This window comes from Carcharodon carcharias (assembly GCF_017639515.1).
Source record: "Carcharodon carcharias isolate sCarCar2 chromosome 27 unlocalized genomic scaffold, sCarCar2.pri SUPER_27_unloc_2, whole genome shotgun sequence".
Taxonomy (NCBI): Eukaryota; Metazoa; Chordata; class Chondrichthyes; order Lamniformes; family Lamnidae; genus Carcharodon; species Carcharodon carcharias.
Window position 1 is genome coordinate 524,518 of NW_024470635.1, and position 25,127 is coordinate 549,644.

The following is a 25,127-nucleotide window of genomic DNA, read 5'->3' on the forward strand; positions in this document are numbered from 1 at the left end:
CTTTTAACCTATTTTGATAACCCCACCCCCATTAGGGCCATCTGTCACTTGCTCATCCTGCTTTCTTCCCTCAATGTCACCATTAGCACATCCTTTAGCTGATATCAGCACCGTCAACACCCCTTTGTCCTTTTGTCTATGACATCTTTGGCGATCTCTCCTTTGCCTCCACCTATCACTGGCCCTCTATCCAGCTTCACCTGTCCCACTCCCCTTAAACAGCTTATATTTCACCTCATTTCTATTTCTCTTTAGTTCTGATGAAGAGTCATACGAACTCGAAACTTTAACTCTGCCTTCCTCTTCACAGCTGCTGTCAGACCTGTTGAGCTTTTGCAGATATTTTTGTTTCTGTTTGAGGCTGAGTCTGTGGCCGCTCTCACAATTTGAAACCGTCACAATGCCCGGGTGATTAACGGCAGATCCGGGCCAATAGGAAGTGGGGGAGGGACTGGAGGACCAAGCGGGGCGGCTGGTCCTCCAACCAATCGGAGTGAATAAGGGGCGGGGCCGGGCTGGGAGTGAAGCATGCGCAGTGTGAGTAATGGCGATGGAGAGACGCTTCATTATCGGATCCGCAATCGGTGAGTGTGTGAATGGTGGGGCGGAGGGAGCGAAGGATCTGGCGGTTGGGCGTGGAGGCTTCGTAAACATGTTGTGTAAACCGCGAAGCCCGAGAAAGAACTTCCCCTGTACCCGGAGGGAGCGTTCCCCTGTTTACACTGAGCGAGGCAGTAGCTTTCTCCTCGTTACAGACCCGGGTTAACGGCCGCCATCATTATTAGGGGCGATGTGCAGCTGGACGCATGCGCGGCCGCCATCTTTGTAGGGGCAATGTTTTCGGAATCTTTTCAATGACAATGGGAACAACTTGTCCATCAAACTGCTTCACGCTTTGAGTTACAATGTCTTATTGATGTAGCAGAACAACGATATATGTCCATGTCAGTGACAATAATTTGTATCTATTTTGTGCCTTTAACATATTAAAACTTGTCAAGGTATTTCACAGAAATGTTACAAAGTAACATTTGACACAGCCACATAAAGAGATATTAGGGCAGGTGACCAAAAGCTTGGCCAAAGAGGTAGCTTTTAAGGAGTATGTTGAAGAAGGAAAGTGAGGTGGAGGAAATTCCAGAGCTTGTGGCCTAGGCAAATGAAAGAATGTTTACCAATGGTAGAGAGATTAAAATCAGGAATGCTGAAGAGGCTGGAATTAAATGAGTATAGAGATCTTGAAGGGGTATGTGGTTGGAGGAGATTACAGAGATAGGGATGACTGCAAACATGGAGAAAAACAAGGATGGGAATTTCAAAATGCTGATACTTTTTAACTTGCAGCCTTTGTAGGTCAGTGAGCACAGGGGTAATGGATGAACAAGACTTGGTGTGAGTAAACACACAGGCAGCAGAGACCTCAAGATTACAGGGTCGTTAAATGTGGGAGGTTGGCTGGGAGTATGTTAGGATACATAAGTCCAGCGGTAACAAAGGAATGGTTGAGAGTTTCAGCAGCAGATGGGCTGAAACTGGGATGGAGTCGGGCAATATTACTCAGGTGGAAATAGGCGGTCTTGGTGATGATGTGGATTTGTGGTTGGAAGCTCATCTTGGGGGGGAAATATTTCACGATGGTTGTGAGAAGTCTGGTTCAGTCTCAGACAGTTGACAGGGAGAGGGATGGAGTCAGTGACTAGGGAGTGGAGTTTGTAGTGGGAACTGAAGACAACGGCTTCAATCTTCCCAATATAAAATGGAGGAAATTCCTGTTCACCCAGTATTGGATGTCAGACAAGTCAGGACGGTGTCTGACTTGGAGGAGAACACCACATACACCTGCTACTGTGGTCCTTCTGGGTGGTGGATTTGGGGGCTTTGGAGATTCTGTCAACGCTCTGGTTGCATTGTCATCGTATGAAATCTTTCTCCTTCACCCCACTCTCTCTCCCTCTTTCTCATTCTCTCTCTTGCTGTCACTCTCCTGCCTTGGAACCAGGAGTCTTGTGAAGGCACAGACCAAGTGGCAGGGTCCCTTGTGATGTTTTACAATCCTAGCTCCCTGTTCTTGGGGATTAGAGAATCGGACACATCTCTCAATAAATTTTCTTCAACTTTGCCAAGAGGGGGCTTTACTCAAGAACACATCATTGGGTCCAATGAATCCACCTTGCCGTCAGCCAAAGGAAGAAAACCAGTCAAGATAATCCTCCTGATAGTTTAACTTTCAATAATATATGAGCTCGATTTTAATCTTCCTGAATGTTATAAGGGTTCAACTCCTGAGTAAATATTCCCGACCTTCAAGAGAATAGCAGTCAGGTGGTGCAGAAGACTCAGTGAGGCAGGTTAAGTTTTAAGAATATTTTTTAAGCATCTGTCACGATAAGAAAGCATGTGATCTGGTGATTATGCAAAGAGTATAATTGGCAAAGCTAAGTAAACCCCAAAGAGAAAAGATAACTTGTTCTGATCTCTATATGAGAGTCCGAAATGTAATCTTTATTTGTTACAGAAATAAGAATTCTGCGAGTAAGTAAGGATATCCATCAAATATGAAAGTAATATTTCCTTCATCCCCAGTATGTGAGATCCGCTACATTCAGAACAATTCTGAAGTCAATCTCGGAGAATCTGATGAATCCCCCTAACAAATCTGAAGATTCAAGTTTGAGTTGAGATATTTATAATGAATCTTGGGGTTGGATAGTTAATGGTAGCATGGAAAATGTCCATTTGATCACTAACAGACCATCCCTAATTAGTATCCTATATTTGGTGAAAGGACCACCTATTATCATGAGGGTGCTCATTCAATTTCTCTGAAATGTTATCTTGAATTTATTCCTGAGAACTGAACTTCCTGTAATAGTCTTGTTGGTCAATGTTGCTGAGTCAAGATTTTGTGTCCAGTGAGATAATAAAACTTGGGGCTGAGTATTTCATTGCTCTGTTTTTTGGTTTTAATTATCAGAGCCAGTATTGTAACTTGTCTGTTAGTGTCATAGCAAGAACCATGGAATCCCATTTTTTTTTTAAGCGTGTGAATTTCTTATCAGTAAACTCACCTTTGTTGTGAGGGGAGTTAACCTCGCTGCTTTTGCGAGCTAGTTTTGACTTCTATTAAAATATGTTTTACTGTGAATTTATCCAGAGTAGCTTTTAATCAAATGTTCCTGTATTAATCCCATGTTATTTGACCATTATTCCCTCACATCTCTCCCTGGTGGGCATTCGTGAACCAGTTGGGTTTTTACATCAGTCCAGCAGCTTTCATGGTCACTTTTTCAAATTCACAGGGTATTAGAAGGGGAGGATTGGCAGTTGGGAAACTGAAACCAAACATCACACCAGGAGCTGACAGAGTCGCACAATGTATATCGGAGCCCGAATGTCATCGGATTTTGAACATGGAAGGAAAAAGCACCATTCACAGTGGGGAGAAACCGTACATGTGTTCTGTGTGTGGACGAAGCTTCAGCCGATCTTCTGACCTGTCAAAGCACAAGCACAGTCACACCGGGGAGAAACCATGGAAATGTGGAGACTGTGGGAAGGGATTCCGTTACCCGTGTGAGTGGGAAGCTCATCAGCACAGTCACACTGGGGAGAGGCCGTTCACCTGCTCTGCGTGTGGGAAGGGATTCACTGACTCAACCCACCTGCAGACACACCAGCGAGTTCACACTGAGGAGCGACCTTTCAAATGCCCAGACTGTGGGAAGTGCTATAAAAGTTCCGGGAACCTGATGTCCCATCAACGTGTTCACACTGACGAGAGACCATTCAGGTGCTCTCACTGTGGAACTGGGTTCAGGTGGTCATCTCATCTCACTGAGCACCAGCGCAGTCACAGTGGAGAGAGACCATTCACCTGTACAGAGTGTGGGAAGGGATTCACTCAGTCATCACACCTGTTGACACACCAACGAGTTCACACTGACAAGAGACCTTATAAATGCCCTGACTGTGGGAAGGGCTTTAAAAGTTCTGGGAACCTGATGCGTCATCAACGTGTTCACACAGACGAGAGACCATTCAGGTGCTCTCACTGTGGGACTGGGTTCAAGACATCATCTGAACTCACTGTACACCAGCGGGTTCACACTAGGGAGAGGCCATTTACCTGCTCCGAGTGTGGACAGGGATTCAGTCAGTCATCGACCCTGGTGACACACCAGCGGGTTCACACTGGAGAGAGGCCATTCACTTGCTCTGAGTGTGGGAAGGGGTTCACTCAGTTATCTAATCTGCTGAGACACCAGCGAGTTCACACTGGGGAGAGACCCTTCACATGCTCCAAGTGTGGGAAGGGATTCAGTCAGTCATCTGTGTTGCTGAGACACCAGCGAATTCACAAGTAACTACAGTGATTGGATTTTGCTGTTAATCACATCCAGGACTTAACCATGTTCATTGGGCTCTGTTTCTGCTGAAGTTAATACACTCCAGCCCAGTTATAGGGGTAAATATTCTGGATAAAGTCAAATAAACCAGCCTTCTGTTCAACACACAGTGTGTCGAGTCTTTTTAATGTCTCTAACATAAGTGAGTTCCTTTTGAAGGACTCTCCCTCTCCCTTGTCTCCTCCATCCTCACCTCCAACAAAAAGTGTGAGGAGCTCATGGAGCTTCTTTGTCTCTAAGATTGAGACAATCCAATCAGCTGCCTCTGCTGCTTCCCTCCCTTCCACTAGCCCACCGGGGCAAACTGTCTCTAAAATTCCTTCTTGTCCCAGCCCTGAACCTACATCTTTCTCCAGTTTCTCCCGCATCTCCCCTGATGCTCTTTCAATGCTCATCTTGTCCATGAGACCCACCTCCTGCTCCATTGACTCTATTCCCACCAAACTGCTGATCACCCAACTTCCCCATGTTCACTGAGGTTGTTAACAGTTCTCTATCTCCAATACTGTCCCTGTCTTCTTCAAATCTGCCATCATCACCCCCTCCTCAAAAAACAAACCTTGACCCCATCGTTCTTGCAAACATACTGCCCCATTGCTCCTCTCCACACTGAATATGCCATCACACCCAAAATACTGGGATTCTCAGTGTGAACAGGGTGGGATGTGTTTGGAGACAGGTTGTCCCAGTTCTCCACCCTAGTTTTGAAAAAGTGAAATTCACAATGGGGAGAAACCGTGGAAATTTGGGGACTGTGGGAAGGGATTCAGATCCCCATCTGAACTCAAAACCCATCAACACAGTCACACTGGGGATAGGCCATTCACCTGCTCCAAGTGTGGGAAAGGATTCATTCAGTCATCCCAATCGCTGACACAACATTAACGCGTTCACACTGATGAGAAACCTTTTGAATGTCAAGAGTGTGGGAAAGGCTATATAAGTTCCCAGGAACTGAGATACCATCAGCGAGTTCACACTGATGAGAGACTGTTCAGGTGCTTTCACTGTGGGACTCAGTTGAAGCAATCATCTGAACTCAATAATCACCAGCGAATTCACACTGGGTAGAGATCGTCTGCGTGATCTCCGTGTGGGAAAGGATTCACTCGGTCATCTGCATTGCGAACATAGCAGCGAGTTTACCCTGGGGAAAGGCCATTTAAATGCCCAGACCGTGCAAAGTGCTGAAAAGTTCCGGGAACCTGATGCCCCATCAATGTGTTCACACTTACAAGAGACCGTTTAGGTGCTCTCACTGTGGGACTGGGTTCAGGCGATCTTCTCACTTCACTGTACACCAGCAAGTTTACACTGGGGAGAGGCTGTTCATCTGCTCTGAGTGTGGGAAGGGATTCGCTGCCTCATCCAACCTGCTGAGACACCAGCGAGTTCACAACTGGCGACAGTGATCAGATTTTGCTGTGAAATCACATCCAGGACTGAACCATGTTCATTGGGGTCTGTTTCTGCTGATGGTAATAAACTCCAGGCCAGTTATAGGGACTAATATTCTGGATAACACTGAAATAAACCAGCTTTGTGTTGGACAATCGCTGTATTGTGTGTTTTTTAAAGCTCTAACACAAGCTAGTTCCTTTTGAAGGGCTCTCCCTCTCCCCTGTCTCCTCCATCCTCACCTCCAACAACAAGTGTGAGGAGCTCATGGAGCTTCTTTGTCACTAAGATTGAGACAATCCGATCAGCTGCCTCTGCTGCTTCCCTCCCACCGGGACAAGCTCTCTGTAAATATCCCCCTTATCTGAGCCCTGAACCCACATCTTCCTTTAGTTTCTCCCATTTCCCCTCCTGCCCTCTCAGTGTTCAACTTTCCAGGAGACCAGTGAGCTCAGACTGGAGAGGGAGGGTTTAAATGCTTAGACTGTGACAAGGGCTTTAGAAATCCACATTCACTAGTGCATTCACTCCAGTTCCACTCCATTCATCTGCTCTCACTGCGGGAAGAGGTTCAGGTGATTATCCACCCTGCTGCAACACCAGTGAGTTCACACCAGGGAGAGGCCATTCACCTTCTCCATGTATGGGAAGGGATTCAGTAATTCATCCAACCTGTTGACACAGCAGCGAGTTTAAACTGATGGAAGACCTTTTAAATGTCTCGATTGCAGGAAGTGTTATAAAAGTCCCGTGGAGCTGATGTGCCATCAACAGTGACAAGAGCCCATTTAGGTGCTCTCATTGTGGGACTGGGTTCAGGTGATCTGTGAACTCAGTGTCCACCCGTGCACTCACACTGGGGAGAGACTTATCATCTGTTCTGCGTGTGGGAAGAGTTATCCCAGCTCAATATACATAAATTGTTCACACTGACAAGGAGTCTTTTCAAACTTCTGACCGTGAGCAGAAATTTCAAAGCATAATGGATCTGCTGACACACAAACACATTCACACTGGGGAGAGACTTTTCACTTGCTTCATGTGTGAAAGGAGATCCATTTGGTCATCTCAGCTACTGACACACCACTGCACTCACAAGTGACTCCTGTGGTTGGATTCTGCTGTCATTGCTGCTGTTAAGCACATCCACGACTGCAACATGTTCATTCAGACAGGTGGGGGTTTGTTTCTGCTGATGTTAACAATCCCTGTGATAAAATCAAAATACTACAGATGCTGGAAATCTGAAACAAAAACGGAAAATGTTGGAAAAACTCAGTAGGCCTAACAGCATCTGTGGAGAAAAAAAGCAGAATTAACGTTTCAAGTCCATATGACTCTTATTCAGAGCTCTGCAGATGTTTTTAGACCTGCTGAGTTTTTCCAGGATTTTCTGTTTTTGTTGTTAGTAATTCCCTGACTGGGCTGGAGTTTAATTTTCTGGAAAAATGTCAAATAAATCAGCTTCGATTTAACACATTGTTGCAGATTTCTGTCTTTCCCACCTGGGCCTTTAACATCATCTGGCTGGAGCTCGGAAAGGACAAACTGGGTCGAGGATCATACAGCAGGAACAGAACTTCACCCCGGACACAGTCCTTCAGGGTCACATTGAGAGGGAAAAATGATACTTTGGTCTTTCTCATCTCTCTTCACTGACAGTGAAGTCCCCATGTAGTTTAATCCTGGGGTTTGTAAGAAATGTGTACCAGCTGCTCTCTTCCATGGTTCAGAGATCCTGGACACAACAGAAGGCTCCTCTATAATTGTGTTTAGAGTCAGGAAGAACAACGGTGAATGCTGGAAATGTTCTGTCAAATCAGAAATTGGTATAACACTGATCTGTTTCTGACTGAAAGTGAAACAGCAGGTTTAAATTGAATAGATTAATTGATAACTAGGTTTTCACAATGATTCAGTTCAGGTTCCAACCATCCAGCCCCACGACTTGTTACGGAACTCGCTGTTCCCTTGATCCTTCAGCCTCTGAGTTCCCTTTCTGTTGGTTTCCACAGCAATCAATCATCACTCGCCAACATTACACTGTCAGATGGAGTTCAGGGGCTGGGAGGGGAAAAAAAATGAGGGCATGAATCTGAGTTGGGAATTAAACTTAGATAAACATGGTTATTTTTTTAAAATTAAAAAATAAAAATAATTATTAACTATTAATATGTTCATTTTGCACATGATAGATAACGAGTGGGAGTAACTAATATTCACTGCTTTGTATCATTTTATATTTTAATGATTATGATACGTGATCTTTCCATCTCTTGATTAGACAAATGGCGATCCCTACTACCTGGAAAGCTCAGCGCGGGTGATTACGGCCTATCTCCAGAAGGGCACCAAAGTATATGGGCGGTAAGGCTCCGCCCCTTAGTACCTGCCTCCCTACCTGGAGCATGCGCAGCGCAGTCTGAGAAACATGGAATAAATAATTATAATCAATTGGGACTCCCAATGGTGGGGATTTTACCCAGCAATCCCCCCGGTGGTGAATGTCCCCTATCCTCACAACAAGGGACCTTCACGTATGCGCAGTTCCACCCGGCGCTCTGAGCATGCGCAGGGTGAGATGATGATGGGGAGGCAAAGGCAAAATACTGTGGATGCTGGAAATTTGAAAGAAAAAGAAAAAATGCTGGAAAAACTCAGCAGGTCTGACAGCATCTGTGGTGAGAAAGACAGAGTTAACGTTTCGAGTCCGTATGACTCTTCTTCAGAGCTAAAGTGAAGTAAAAATGTGATGAAATTTGTACTGGTTAAGAGGAATGAAGCAGGTGAAGTTGGATAGAAGGCCAGCAATAGGTGGCGGCAAAGGAGAGATTGACAAAGATGCATGAACAAAAGGACAAAGGAGTGTTAATGGTAGTGGTACTAGCTAAAGGAGATGCTGATGATGGCATGAAGGATAGAAAGCAGAATGTGGTAATAGCAGGACAAAGGTAAGCACTCTGGTAAGAACAACATGAATTAGTGACAGATAGCCTTGTGGGGTGGGTGGGGGGAGGAGACGCTAGTGGGGAAAAAAGCCTGAAAATAGGATAAAAGGTGGGGATAAAACAATGAATAAAAAAGAAAATAAATAAAAATAAAAATCAGTGGATAAAAAATAAAAATTTAAAAATAAAAATGAATGTTGAAAAAGGGGATTAAAAAAAGGGGTGAGGATGGAGGAGAGAGTTCATGGTCTGAAGTTGTTGAACTCAATGTTACGACCAGAAGGACGTAAGGTGCCTAATCAGAAGATGAGGTGCTGTTCCTCCAGTTTGTGCTGGGCTTCATTGGAACATCACAGCAGGCCAAGGACGGACATGTGGGCAAGAGAGCAGGGTGGAGTGTTCAAAAGGCAAGTGACAAGAAGGTCTGGGTCGTCTTTTCGGACATACCAAAAGTCTGCGTTTGGTCTCTCCAATGTAGAGGAGGCCGGATTGTGAGCAGCGAGTGCAGTAGACTAATTGAAGGAGGTGCAAGTGAAGCGCTGCTTCACCTGAAAGGAGTGTTTGGGCCTTTGGATAGTGAGGAGGGAAAAGGTAAAAGCGCAGGTGTTGCATCTTCTGCGATTGCATGGGAAGGTGCCATGGGAGGGGGATGAGGAGTAGGGGGTAATGGAGGAGTGGACCAGGGCATCTGGGAGGGAGCAGTCCCTACGGAATCCTGATAGGAGGGGTGAAGGGAAGATGTGTTTGGTGGTGGTATCATGCTGGAGTTGGCGGAAATGGCGGAGGATGATCCTTTGAATGCGGAGGCTGGTGGGGTGAAAAATGAGGGCAAAGGGGACCCTATCATGTTTTTGGGAGAGAGAGGAAAGCGTGAGGGCAGAGATGCGGGAGATGGGTTGGACACGGTTGAGGGCCCTGCCAACTACAGTGGGTGAGAAACCTCGGTTAAGGAAGACACGTCAGAAGCGCCGTTCTGGAAAGTGGCATCAATGGAACAGATGTGACGGAGGCGAAGGAACTGGGAAAATGGGATGGAGTCCTTACGGGAAGCAGGGTGTGTGGAGTTGTAGTTGAGGTAGCTGTGGGAGTGAGTGGGCTTGTAAAGAACAGTGGGGGATAGTCCATCACCAGAAATCAAGACAGAGAGATCAAGGAAGGGAAAGGAAGTGTCAGAGATGTACTATGTGAAGGTGATGGAGGGGTAAAAATTGGACTCAAAATTGATAATATTTTCCAGGTCCAGCTGAGAGCATGAAGAGGCACCGAAACAATCATCAATGTATTGAAAAAAGAGTTGTGGAATGTGGTCTAGCACTGAAACAAAGAATGTTCCATGTACCCCATAAAGAGACAGGCATACCTAGCTGGGGCCCATGTGGGTACCCATAGCCACACCTTTTAACTGGAGGAAGTGAGAGGAGTTTAAGGAGAAATTGTTCAGTGAGAGAACAAGTTCAGCCAGACGGAGGAGAGTAGTGGTGGATGGGGATTGTTCGGGCCTCTGTTCAAGGAAGAAGCAGAAAGTCCTCAGACCATCCTGGTGGGGGATGGTGGTGTAGAGGGATTGGACGTCCATGGTGAAGAGGAGGTGGTTAGGGCCAGGAAACTATAAATTTTTGATATGATGTAGGGCATCAGAGGAATCATGGATGTAGGTGGCAAGAGACTGGATAAGGGGAGAGAGAAACAATGGCTTGGTGTTTGGTGGTGGTGTCATGGCCCAAGGTCAATTTCTCTGCTCCTCTCACCCACTCTAACCTGTCTCCATCTGAACTTGCCGCACTCCGTTCTCTCAGGTCCAACCCTGACTTTGTTATTAAACCTGCTGACAAGGGTAGTGTTGTTGTCTGGTGTACTGACCTCTACCTCGCAGAAGCTGAAGGCCAACTCTCAGACACTTCCTCCTACCTCCCCCTGGACCATGACCCTACCACTGAACATCAAGCCATTGTTTCCAGGATTGTCACTGACCTCATCTCCTCTGGAGATCTTCCCTCCACAGCTTCCAACCTCATAGCCTCCCATCCTCAGACGGCCCGCTTCTACCTCCTACCCAAAACCCACAAACAGGACTGTCCCTGTAGACCAATCGTGTCAGCCTCTTCCTGCCCCAAGGAACCCATTTCTTTCTGTCTTGACTCCGTTCTCTATCCCCTTGTCCAGTCTCTTCCCACCTATATCCGCGATTCCACTGATGCCCTATGTCATATCAAAAATTCCAGTTCCCTGGCCCTAAACGCCTCCTCTTCACCATGGACGTCCAATCCCTCTACACCTCTATCCCCGACCAGGATGGTCTGAGGGCTCTCTGCTTCTTCCTCGAACAGAGGCCCAAACAATCCCCATCCACCACTACTCTCCTCCATCTAGCTGAACTTGTTCTCACACTGAACAATTTCTCCCTAAGCTTGTTGCAGTTCCTCCAAATAAAAGGTGGGCCCCAGTTATGCCTGTCTCTTTATGGGGTATGTGGAACATTCCTTGTTCCAGTCCTATTCAGGCCGGCTCCCACAACTCTTTCTCCGGTGCATCGATGACTGCTTCGGTGCCGCTTTATGTTCTCGACTGGACCTGGAAAAATTTATAGATTTTGCTTCCAATTTCTACCCCTCTGTCACCTTCACATGGTCCATTTCCACCACTTCCCTCCCCTTCCTTGACCTCTCTGTCTCCAATTTTGGTGATAGATTGTCCACCAATATTCATTACAAGCCTACGGACTCCCACAGCTACTTCGACAACAGCTCCTCACACCCCGCTTCCTGTAAGGACTCCATCCCATTCTCTCAGTTCCTTCGCCTCCGTCGCATCTGTTCCAATGATACCACTTTCCAAAACGGCATTTCTGACATGTCTTCCTTCTTCCTTAACCCAGGTTTCACCCCACACCCCCCAACTGCGGCTGACAGGGCCCTTGGCCATGCCTGGCCCATCTCCCGGGCCTGTGCCCTCACACCTTTCCTTCCCTCCCTGGACAATGATAGGGTGTCCCTTGTCCTCACTTTGCATCCCACCAGCCTCCGCATTTAAAGGATCATCCTCCGCCATTTCTGCTAACTCCAGCATGATGCCACCACCAAAGACACTTTCCCCTCACCCTCTCCCCTCCGTCAGCATTCCAGAGGGACACCCTGGTCAAATCCTCCATCACTCCCAACACCAAATCCCCTTCCCACGGCATCTTCCCATGGAATCACAGAAGGTGCAACACCTGCTCCTTTACCTCCACCCTCCTCACCGTCCAAAGGCCTAATAATTCCTTTAGGCTAAGCAGCACTTCACTTGTACCTCTTTCAATTTAGTCTACTGCATCTGCTGCTCCCAGTATGGTCTCCTCTACATCGGGGAGACCAAACAGAGACTGGGTGACCGCTTTGCAGAACACTTCTAGTCTGTCCGCAAGCATGATCCAGACCTTCCTGTTGCTTGCCATTTCAACACTGCACCCTGCTCTCATGCCCACATGTCTGTCCTTGGCCTGCTGCAATGTTCCAGTGAAGCCCAACACAAACTGGAGGAACAGCGCCTCATCTTCCAATTAAGCACTTTACAGCCTTCTGGACTTAACAGTGGGCTCAACGACTTCAGACCATGAACTCTCTCCTCCGTCCCCACCCCCTTTTTTTAAATCCCCTTTCTCCTACATTCATTTTTTATTTTTTATCCGCATGTTTTATTCTTTTTATTCATTTTTCTGAGGTACTTTCCCCATTTTTATCTAATTTTCTATCTTTTTTTTACAGACATGATGGGCTGAATGGCCTCATTCTGTGCCATAACAATTCTGTGATTCTGTGAAAATTTCAATCATCCTCCGCTTTGTAACTTGCAGGCATTTAGTTGCTGGACAATCTCCACTAAAATGAATCAATAAATAAATAAATAAATCTCTTCTTGCATGTTATAAAGCTGCTTTTTTTCCTTCTTACGAGTTTAATATGAGGCTACACAGACTCATGTGAATAATGTTTGGATGATAACAGTGGGGAACTGAAGCACATTGATACTTCTTTCCAGTTCTGATGAAAGCTTAGTGACCTGACCGTTAACTCTCTCCACAGTCTTGGCCTGACCTGCTGAGTATTTCCAGCATTTTCTGGTTGTAAATGAGAGCGATCAATGTATGGTCATTTCTCCTCTGTCCGGGATGCGTGACACTGATTTCCGGAGTGCAGTGATCCTGATGTTTGCTTTAAATGTGAAATTTCCCGGTTTGACCTCAGGTGGAAGATTTGCCCTTCAATTGCTTCGGGATGGAGGTGGTACAGTGATAAAATCAGTGAGAATTAATCCAAAGGCTCAGGCATAAGGCTTCAGATTCCAGCACAGCTTGAGATTTAGTTTTTATTATTTAATGGGATGTGAATGTAGCTGGCTTGGCCAATATATATCTTGCCCAACCTTAATTTTACCTTGAGAAGGCGGTGACGAGTCATCTTCTTGAATCACTGAAGTCCATATGGTATAGATACACCCACAGTGCTGTTAGGGAGATAGTTCCAGGATTATGACCCAGTGAAGTGACGGAACGGCGATATAGTTCCAAGTCAGTATGGTGTTTGGCTTGGAGGGGAATTTGCAGGTGGTGTGTTCCCATGCATCCTCTTCCCTTGTCCTTTGAGGTGGTAGAAGTTGCAGGTTTGGGAGGTGCTGTTGAATGATCGTTGGTAAGTTGGTAATTGAATTGGTAAATTTGAAATTGAAAGCTAGTCTCAGTCATGGGGAATTGAAGCTTTCTTCAACTGTCATCAAAACCCATCTGGTTCACTAATATCCTCTAGGGAAGGAAATGTGCCGTCCTTACCCAATCTGACCTACATGTAACTCCAGACCCACAGCAACGTAGTTGACTCTTAACTGCCCTCTGAAATGTCCTAGCAAGTCACTCCATTCAAGAGTAATTAAGGATGGGCAACAACATCGACACCAACACCCATGAAAGAATATTTTTTTTAAATGAGCGATTGGCATTTTGTTTAATTTCATGTCGAACAGGGTGACAGAATTGCTGTCTCATTATTTAAAACCTCGATCTTTTACCTATTTAACCAGGTAACTTTAAGTGTGAGAAAATGAGTGTAAGTGAAAGTGTAAGTGACCCAAAATATTGCAGCTGCTGGGAATCCAAACTTAGAACAGAAAATATTGGAAACATTCAGCAGTATCTCTGGAAGTGAAAACAGAGTGAATGTTACAGATCATTGAACTTTAATCCTGTTCTGATGAAAGTTTACAGACATGAAATATAAATTATGGTTCTGTCTCCACATATATTACCAAATGTGATAAGAATTTCAGAATTATCTGTTTTAATTTCAAATTTACAGCATCTGCAGCATTTTGCTTTTCTTTCAATGTTGAGAGTTGAGAATCTGGAACTCGTAACCATAATGGTTTGAGATCCATGTGTGAGCTGGAAACCATGGGTAAAATCCCACTGCGAAGAGGCAGCTCACCAGCTGAAAATGGGAAGGCGGTCATTCGGTGTCCCATTTAGTGAGACTGCAGCACAGTCACAATGGAGAGTTTCAGATGTTTCACGTGTGAGGAGGGATTTACTCAGTTTCTCAGTTGACGCTCCAGCTTTAAAAATTCAAAGGATTTGACCCACATTTGGTGCATTCTGGCAAGACACGGATGAGATATTTCATATATGGGGAAGGGGGGGGTGGGGTGGAGAATCACTTGTTCACATCATTGCTGAGATTCCAGTGAATTTACATCTAACGTTAAGGGTTTGTTCTGCTGTTAATTACACCCAGTAAAGAGCTACTGGAGGGTTCATGCACTTAGGTTGCTGTATCAATTTATTTAATAATTTTATACGTTGGCTCTATGCCTCCAATCATAATCGGATCATATAACGTATTTTTCGGTTGAACAATATTTAATTTCAATGGCGGTGCTCTTACCCAGCATTCGCGGGAGACAGAATGTGCCCTATTCTGACTCAATGAGCGATTGCGCAGGCGCGGTAACGGTTGTGGAATGGAGCATGCGCAGTACGCATTCGGAAGGCGAATGCGCAGTCTGGTTTCAGGATTTCTCCCTTCGCCAGGCCCGGGGTAACTGCCATAAATAAAAACAAAAAACTGCGGATGCTGGAAATCCAAAACAAAAACAGGATTACCTGGAAAAACTCAGCCGATCTGGCAGCATCGGCGGAGAAGAAAAGAGTTGACGTTTCGAGTCCTCATGAACCTTCAACGGTCGCCTTCTTTATCGGGGGCAATGTGCAGCAGGGCGCATGCGCGGCCATCCTGGTCCAAGTAGCAGGAGGAGAGAATTGGAAAGCAATGAAGGTGAACAAGGCAACAGAGAAATCCGGAAATCTTGTCGCAGAGAGGAACAGAACTTCTTCAAGGAGGTAGGCATTTCTTGAAGAGCAGTGGCAGTCAATTAAACACAGAGATAAAAACAAAAAAACTGCGGATGCTGGAAATCCAAAACAAAAACAGAATTACCTGGAAAAACTCAGCAGGTCTGGCAGCATCGGCGGAGAAGAAAAGAGTTGACGTTTCGAGTCCTCATGACCATCTGTCGAAGGGTCATGAGGACTCGAAACGTCAACTCTTTTCTTCTCCGCCGATGCTGCCAGACCTGCTGAGTTTTTCCAGGTAATTCTGTTTTTGTTTTGGATTTCCAGCATCCGCAGTTTTTTTGTTTTTATCTAAGGAGGAGAGAATGTTGTGAATTTCTATCCTGGAATGACAGGGATGGATTTTGGAAACTCCTTTGACAGGGGATTAGAAGGGGAGGATTTACACACAGCAAACTCAAACCAAGAGAAATGTTTGTCTCTTCTCAGTTTTCTTCTTGGACTGACAGGGATTTTTTTTTAACAAGATACTAGAAGAACAGCACTTGAAGGCGGGAAACCCAAGCCAAACATCAGATCAAAACCCAACAGAGTCACTCGATTCATCAGAGCCTGAAAGTATGTCTGTCTGTGGAATAATATTCAAACATCTGTGTGACTTGAAATAGGGGAGAGCAAAGCCATGGAGGGATTTGAAAATAAGGGTGAGAATTTTGAATTGAGTTGCTGCTTAACCGAGAGCCTGTGGTGGTCAGTGAGGACAGGATGATGGGTGAGCGAATGGGACTCAGTGTAGAGGACAAAGACAGCGGAGGTTTGGATAAACTCAAGTTTATAACAGGTTGAATGTGGGAGGCCAACCAATCAAGTCTTGAGGACTGGATAAGAATTGAGAAACTGGGCCAAGTTGAGTGACGTTACTACAATGTATTAAGTACAGGAGAGGGATTAATTTAAACCACACTGATTTCTCTCATCTCCAGTCCACTAACAGGAAGGTGTTCCTGATTTACTTCCCCCTTTATAAGCGGTGGCCTATTTCCCAACCCCTCCATTTCAAAGTGATCCATTTTCCATTAATAACCCCACAGCAAACACGGGATATGACGAACTCTAAGGGTTAGTTGATTTACACATACTCAAAACTCAGGTGGTGGGTGGGGCTCGCAATGTAGCTCTCCTTGCATTCATCCAGTAAAAGAGGGGTGGAGAAAAGAAAGATTTACATGGCAGGGACTGCAGAGAAAAATTGTGTTTCATGTGGATTCTGGAGTCCAGAATTAAAGTCCATGGAGGTATTCCTTCACGAAGGTCGGCAGACTGAAAACTTACGCTGTAAAACCACTTTTCCGGTGGAATTGACTTCACGCGATGATAGCTATGCAGAGATAAATCAGTCTGGTAGGCGACTGCATATAAGTTCCAGGAGAAAGTGTAGATGTGGCCAGAATAACTTTTCTGTTTGCTGCTTGTAGATGTTAAAATGGGAGACTGAGGTTTATCAGTACAGCCAGTGTCTCTTCAGAGATAATCAGTTCCAAAATTCTCCGATATTGCCAGAAAGCGCCTTTTGTTCAGAAGTCACAGGCAGATTCAGCCTTTTAAAAGGTCTTTGTCTGGTTTTTAAAAGGTGAGAAGCAGCCATGGGGATATCACTATCTATTTCTAAAAAATATACATTGTGAGGTCCCAGTCTCCTCACAGAGGGAAACCCACTCTTGGACTTGACAAAGATCTGTGGTTGGAAGCTCATTGTGGAATGAAATATTTCATCATGGTTGTGAACAGCCGGATTCAGCCTCAGACAGTTGCCATAGAGAGAGGGATTGAGCCGGTGGACAGGAAGTGGAGTTTGTAGTGGGGACTGAAGACAATGGCTTCAATCTTCCCATTACTTAAAGAGAGGAAATTTCTATTCATCCAGTACGGGATGTCCATCAAGTCAGGACGGTGTGTGAGTTGGAGGGGAACTTGGAGGTGATGGTGTTCACATACACCTGCTACCCTGGTTCTTCTAGGTGGTGGAGGTTGTGGGTTTGGGAGACCCTTTCTCACTGTTGCTATATATAATCCCTCTCCTCCACCCATTCTGCTCCAATCTCTCTCAACCAACCCCCCTTCTCTCCACCCACCGCCCCTGCTCACATAAAGTCCAGAGTCTTGTGTAGGCCCAGACTGGGTGGCAGGTTCCCTTCCCTGAAGGACATTAGTGAACCAGTTGGGTTTTTATGACAATCCAGCAGTTTTCATGGTCACTTTTTCCAATGGCCGGCCCCACAAATTCCCAGATTCATTCAGCTCAATTTCACAACCTGCCTTTGTGTTTTTGTGGGTTCTCTCTCATTCACTTTTTCACGTCTTTAATACATTTTGCAGGGTATTCGAGGGGGAGGATTTGCAGTCAGGAAACTCAAACCAAACATCACATCAGGAACTGATGGTGTCGCCCAACTTATCGTAACCTGAATATCATTGGACTTTGAACATGGAAGGAAAAAGCACCATTCACAGTGGGGAGAAACCGTACACGTGTTCAGTGTGTGGACGGGGCTTCAGCCGATCATTTGACCTGTTCAGACACAAGCACAGTCACAGCGGGGAGAAACCGTGGAAGTGTGGGGATTGTGGGAAGGGATTCCATTACCCATCTTATCTGGAAATTCATCTACGCAGTCACACTGGGGAGAGGCCATTCACCTGCTCCCAGTGTGGGAAGGGATTCACTCAGTTATCCAACCAGCTGAAACACCAGAGGGGTCACACTGATGAGAAACCTTTTTGATGCCCAGACTGTGAGAAGCGCTATAAAAATTCCAGTGAACTCATGTACCATCAATGTGTTCACACTGACTAGAGACCATTCAGGTGCTCACATTGCGGGACTGGGTTCAAGCATTCACCTGCCCTCACTAAACACCAGCGCACTCACACTGGGGAGAGACCGTTTACCTGCTCCAAGTGTGGGAAGAGATTCACTCAGTCATCTAGCCTGCTGAGACACCAGCAAGTTCACAGTGATGAAAGACCTTTTAAATGTCCAGACTGTGGGAAGTGCTGTAAAAGTTTTGGGAACCTGATGTCCCATCAACATGTTCACACTGACGAGAGACCACTCAGGTGCTCTCACTGTGAGGCTGGTTTCAAACATCCATCTGACCTCACCAAACATCAGCGCACTCACAGTGGGGAAAGACCAACTCCAAGTGTGGAAAGAGATTCACTCAGTCATCTGACCTGCTGAAACACCAGCGAGTTCACAATGATGAGAGACATTTTAAATGCCCAGATTGCAGGAAGTTCTTTAAGGGTTCCCTGGAACTGACGTGCAATTACCGTGTTCACACTGACAAGAGACCATTTAGGTGTTCTCAGTGTGAAACTGGCTTTCAGGCGATCATCTCAACTCACTGTACACCAGCAAATTCAGATTGGGGAGAGACTATTCATCTGACCTAAATATAGGAAGGGATTCACTCAGAATTCCCACGTGCTGACACAGCAGTGAGCTCACAAGTAACTCTTTCGAGTACAAACACGTTTCCATCTGTTCCTATTCAGATGAAGTTACATTGTTTCATAGTTTGCCATTGTGAGATTTGAACTCTTGATCTTGGGGTTACAAGCCCAGTACCATAACCACTTGGCTATTTAGGCCAAGCTTGAGCTCACAAGTAACCACACTGATTGGATTTTGCTGTTAATCACATCCAGGATTGAACCATATTTATTGGGGTCTGTTTCTGCTGATGTTAATAAACTCCAGCCCAGTTATAGGGGCTAATGTTGTGGATTAAAGTGAAATAAATTTGCTTTCTGTTAAACACATTTTTAATATCTCACACAAATTACGTACAAATTAGGATCAGGAGTAGGCCACTCAGCCCCTCAAGCCTGCTCCGCCATTCAATAAGATCATGACTGATCTGATTGTAACCTCAGCTCCACATTTCTCCCCTAACCCAGTTAACCTTTCACCCCCTTGCTTATCAAGAATCTATCTAATTCTGCATTTAAAATATTCAAAAACTCTGCTTTCACTGCATTTTGGGGAAGAGATTTCCAAAGATTCATGAAACATCCTCTCCACATCCACCCTCACAAGATCCCCTCAGGATCTTATGTTTCAATCAAGTCACCTCTTACTCTTCTAAACTCCAGCAGATACAATCCTGACCATTCCAACATTTCATAAGACCATAAGACATAGGAGCAGAAATTAGGCCATTCAGCCCATCGAGTCTGCTCTACCATTCAATCATGGCTGATAAGTTTCTCAACCCCATTCTCACACCTTCTCCCCGTAACCTATGATCCCCTTACCAATCAAGAACCTATCTATCTCGGTCTTAAATACACTCAATGACCTGGCCTCCACAGCCTTCTGTAGCAATGAATTCCATAGATTCACCACTCTGGCTAAAGAAGTTTCTCCTCATCTCTGTTCTAAAAGGTCTTCCCTTTACTCTGAGGCTGTGCCCCCGGGTCCTAGTCTCTCCTACTAATGGAAACACCTTCCCCACATCCACCTTATCCAGGCCTTTCAGTATTCTGTAAGTTTCAATCAGATCTCCCCTCATCCTTCTAAACTCCATCGAGTATAGACCCAGAGTCCTCAAATATTCCTCATATGTTAAGCCTTTCATTCCTGGGATCATTCTCGTGAACCTCCTCTGGACCCTCTCCAGGGACAGCACATCCTTCCTGGGGCCCAAAATTGCTCACAATATTCTAAGTGTGATCTGACCAGAGCCTTATAAAGCCTCAGCAGCACATCCCTGCTTTTATATTCCAGTCCTCTCGAAATAAATGCCAACATTGCATTTGCCTTCCTAACCACCGACTCAACCTGCAAGTTAACCTTAAGAGAATCCTGGACTAGGACTCCCAAGTCCCTTTGCACTCCAGATTTCTGAATTCTCTCCCCATTTAGAAAATAGTTTATGCCTCTATTCTTCCTACCAAAGTGCATGAACTCACACTTCCCCACATTGTATTCCATCTGCCACTTCTTTGCCCATTCTCCTAACCTGTCCAATCCTTCTGCAGCCTCCCCGCCTCCTCAATACTCCCTGTCCCTCCACCTATCTTTGTATCATCTGCAAACTTAGCCAGGATGCCCTCAGTTCCTTCATTTAGATCATTAATGTATAAAGTGAAAAGTTGTGGTCCCAGCACTGACTCCTGCGGAACTCCACTAATCACTGGCCACCATCCTGAGAAGGACCCCCTTATCCCCACTCTCTGCCTCCTGCCAGACAGCCAATCTTCTATCCATGCTAGTACCTTGCCTCCAACACCATGGGCTCTTATCTTACTGAGCAGCCTCCTGTGCGGCACCTTGTCAAAGGCCTTCTGGAAGTCCAAGTAGATAACATCCGTTGGCTCTCCTTTGTCTAACCTACTCATTACCTCCTCAAAGAATTCTAACAGATTTGTCAGACATGACCTCCTCTTGATGAAACGCTGCTGACTTTGCCCGATTTTACCATGCACTTCCAAGTATTCTGAAATCTCATCCTTAATAATGGACTCTAAAATCTTACCAATGACGAGGTCAGGCTAATTGGCCTGTAATTTCCTGTCTTTTGCCTCACTCCCTTCTTAAACAGGAGCGTACTTTAGCGATTTTCCATTCCTCTGGGACCCTCCCTGACTCCAGTAATTCCTGAAAGATCACCACTAACGCCTCCATTATCTCTTCAGCTATCTCCTTAAGAACTCTGGGGTGTAATCCATCTGGTTCAGGTGATTTATCCACCTTCAGATCTTTTAGTTTTCCTAGCACCTTCTCCTTGGTAATGGCCACCATATTCACCTCTGCCCCTTGACTCTCTTGAACTTTGGGGATGTCACTCGTGTCTTCCACTGTGAAGACTGATGCAAAGTATCTATTCAGTTCCTCCGCCATTTCTTTGTTCCTCACTAATACTTCTCCAGCGTCATTTTCTAGCGGCCCAATGTCCACTTTTGCCTCTCTCTTACCCTTTATATGTCTAAAAAAATTCTTGCAATCTTCTTTTATATTACTGGCTAGTTTACCCTCATATTTAATCTTCTCCCTCCTTATTTCTTTTTTAGTTGTCCTCTGTTGGTCTTTGTAGGCTTCCCAATCCCCTGGTTTCCCACTGCTCTTTGCTGCATTGTATGCTTTCTCTTTAGCTTTTATGCTGTCCCTGACTTCCCTTGTCAGCCATGGTTGCCTCATCCTCCCTTTAGTATGCTTCTTCTTCCTGGGGATGAATTTTTGCTGTGTCTCCCAAATTACTCCCAGAAACTCCTTCCATTGCTGTTCCACTGCTAGGTTCATCTCCCAGTCAATTCTGGCCAGCTCCTCCCTCATGCCTCTGTAGTTGCCTTTATTCAACTATAATACCGTTACGTTTGATTCCTGCTTTTTCCTCTCAAATTGCAGGGTAAATTCTATCATATTATGGTCACTTCCTCCTAAGGGTTTCTTCACCTTAGAGCTTCCTTATCAAACCTGCCTCATTACACATCACTAAATCTAGAATTGCCTGTTCCCTAATGAGCTCCACCACAAGACATAAGACAACCCAACAATTCCAGATATTAGTCTAGTAAACCTTCTCTGAACTGCTTCCAATGCATTTACATCCTTCCTTAAATAAGGAGACCAATACTGTACACAGTCCTCCTGATGTGCTCTCACCAATGCCATGTATAACTTAAGTATAACCTCCCTACTTATTCAACTCCCATTACAATAAACATTAACACTCTATTAGCTTTTCTAACCACTTGCTGTACCTGCACACTAACCTTTTGCAACTCATACACTAGGACACCCAGATCCTCTACATCTCAGAGCTCGGCAATCTCTCATCAATTCGATAAGAAGCTTTCTTATTCTCCCCACAAAAATGGACCATTTCACATTTTCCTGCATTCTCTGCCATGTGCTAGATATTTTCCCACTCACTTAACCCATCTGTATCCCTTTTTAGCCTCCTTGTGTCCTCTTCACAACTTACTTTCCTACCTATCTTTGTGTCATCAGCAAATTTAGCAACCATACCTTGGTCGCTTCATACAAGTCATTTATATAAATTGTAAAAACGTGAGGCCCCAGCACTGATCCCTGTGGCACATCACTTGTCACACGCTGCCAGCCAGAAAATGGCATATTTATGACAACTCCCTGATTCCTGTTCGCTAGCCAATCTAATATACCTGCCAAAAAGTTACCCCCACACCATGAATGTAACTTTCTGCAAGAACCTTTGATGTGGAACCTTATCTCAATCTTGAAACCTCCGGCTGACCCTGAGTATCCGCTGTGTTTTGTCGGAGAGAGTTCCACATTTCTACTCCACTTTGTGCGAAGAATCTCTGCTTGATTGCACTGCTGAATGACCAAGCTCTAACTTTTTTATAAATTCATTCACGGGATGAGGGCTTCACTGGCTGGGCCAGCATTTATTGCCCATCCCTAGCTGCCTTTGAGAAGGTGGTGCTGAAGTGCCTTCATGATGTCCCCTTGTTCTCTATATTTCCCCGAATGCATGTCCAGCAAATTTTGGTCGATCCTCTTTAATCCAAACACCAGAATATATTTCATGAGTTGGATGATAGCGAGTGACCTGGATGGACAATGAGCACCCAGTAACCAAGACCACGGTGGTAAGGTAGATTGGGAAAACACTGCGATCGATCACTTGGTAGTGACACCCAGTGTAACGGATGGAGGGAAGAGAGGAGTAAGATGCATAAAATCCTTCTTAATCACCCTGCACATTTCCCTCTCTCAGCACTTAGGGACACAGACTAGAGGACAGATTCCCTTCACAACAAAAACAGAAACAGAAATACCTGGAAAAACTCTGCAGGTCTGGCAGCATCGGCGGAGAAGAGTACAGTTGATGTTTCGAGTCCTCATGACCACTCAACAGAACTGACCTACTAAGTTTTTCCAGGTATTTCTGTTTTTGTTTTGGATTTCCAGCATCCACAGTTTTCTTCTTTTATCTCTGGACAGATTCCCTTCTGGTTGCTATATAAATTAACTTAAAAATCGGATCATAAAATATGATTCTGCATACAACCATGAAGATCTTCAATGGCGGTAACATTACCCAGCATTCACCGAGATCCAGAATATGCTCTATCTTCCCCCAATTTAGTCTACTGCATTCGTTGCTCCCAATGCGGTCTCCTCTACATTGGAGAGACCAAACATAATCTGGACGACCGCTTTGCAGAACACCTGTGGTCTGTCCGCAAGAATGACCCAAACCTCCCTGGCGCTTGCCATTTTAACACTCCACCCTGCTCTCTTGCCCACATGTCTGTCCTTGGCTTGCTGCATCGTTCCAGTGAAGCCCAACGCAAACTGGAGGAACAGCATCTCATCTTCCAACTAGGCACTTTACAGCCTTCCAGACTGAATACTGAATTCAACAACTTTAGGTCTTGAGCTCCCTACTCCATCCCCACCCCCTTTCTGTTTCTTCCCCCTTCCTTCTGTTTTTTCCAATAATTTATATAGATTTTTCTTTTCCCACCTATTTCCATTATTTTAAAATATTTTATGCCCCCCACCCCCACTAGAGCAATACATTGAGTGCCCTACCATCCATTCTTAATTAGCACATTCGTTTAAATATCACCAACTAACACCTCTGTGTTCTTTTGTTCTTTTATCTGTGACATCTTTTGATGATCTGCTCCTATCACTGCTTGTTTGTCCCTACAACCACACCAACCCCCTCCACTTCTCTCCCCCACCCCCCACACCTTAAACCAGCTTTTATTTCACCACTCTCCTTGGATTCACCTAGTTCTGTTGAAGGGTCATGAGGACTCGAAACGTCAACTCTTTTCTTCTCCGCTGATGCTGCCAGACCTGCTGAGTTTTTCCAGGTAATTCTGTTTTTGTTATGCTCTATCTTCACCCTGGTAAGCCCTTGCACAGGCGCAGTGCCAGGTAGTAACTAGAGCATGCGCAGCCGGCGCTCTGACGGGATCATGCGCAGTCCGAAGCTGGAAAGACAGAGGCGGCTGTGTGAGATCAGCGAGGAGAGCAGAGGAATCGAGCCAGCAGGTGGGTGAGGGAAAATGGAGCCGCCAAGTGAGTGGGGAGTTTTCATAAACAGTTGCTGGAGGCAAGAAGTTTCCAGTCCAACATTTTTACAGGTTTGGAAGTTGCAACGTTTCTCCCGATCTCAGGCCCAGATTAACAGGCGTCTTCCTTTTAAGGATGTGCAGCAGTGTGTCCGCCATCTTTATCAGGGGCAATGCGCATATGTGTCCGCCACCTTTATGCGGGGCAATCGGGGCAGTGCGCATGTTTGTTGGAGGAAAGAAGATTTCGAGCCAGAAATCTGGAATTAGCGGAAGTGAAGATATCTCGGAGAATTATGAGGCTGGAGAAGATGACAGGGATAGGGAGGGGCGAGACCTTGAAGCGATTTGAAAGGATCAGGAATTTAAAATTTTAATGCTTCTTAGCTCAGAGCCTTTGTAGGTCAGTGAGCACAGGGGTGATGGGTGAACAAGACTTGGTGCGAGTAAACACACGGGCAGCAGAGTTTTAGATGACCTCAAGATTACAAGGAGGCTGAATGTGGGAGGTTAGCCAGAAGTGCATTAGGATAGGTAAGTCTAGTGGTAACAAAGGAATGGATGAGAATTTCAGCAGCAGATGAGCTGAGACTGGGCTGGAGTCGGGCAATGTTACTGATGTGGAAATAGGCAGTCTTGGTGATGATGTGGATTTGTGGCCGGTTGTGAAGAATCTGGTTCAGTCTCAGGCGGATGGAGTTGGTGGATAGGGAGTGGAGTTTATAGAGGAGACTGAACTCAATGGCTTCAATCTTCCCAATATTTAAATAGAGGAAATTTCTATTCATCCAGTACTGGATGTCAGACAAGTCAGGATGGTGTGGGAGTTGGAGGGGAACTTGGAGCTGATGATGTTCACAGACACCGGCTACCCTGGTCCTTCTAGGTGGCAGAGACTAGTGATTCAGGAGATTCTGTCAAAGTTCTGGTTGAGTTATAGATATATAAAGTCCCTCTGTTATACCCAGTGCCTCT

At 45.4% G+C, this 25,127-nt stretch overlaps 2 protein-coding genes across 2 annotated transcripts in view; one reads left to right on the forward strand and one right to left on the reverse strand.

Moving 5' to 3' along the window:
• LOC121273856 (gastrula zinc finger protein XlCGF57.1-like) overlaps positions 1-25,127 on the reverse strand; it is a 71,413-nt gene that overhangs the window by 23,526 nt on the left and 22,760 nt on the right. The gene's annotated exons all lie outside the window — the stretch shown is intronic.
• On the forward strand, positions 536-4,509 carry LOC121273857 (zinc finger protein 239-like). Its single transcript, XM_041180995.1, has 2 exons — positions 536-584; positions 3,300-4,509. Exon 2 carries the CDS (start codon positions 3,411-3,413, stop codon positions 4,362-4,364), a length of 954 nt encoding a protein of 317 aa, XP_041036929.1. The 5' UTR covers positions 536-584; positions 3,300-3,410; the 3' UTR covers positions 4,365-4,509.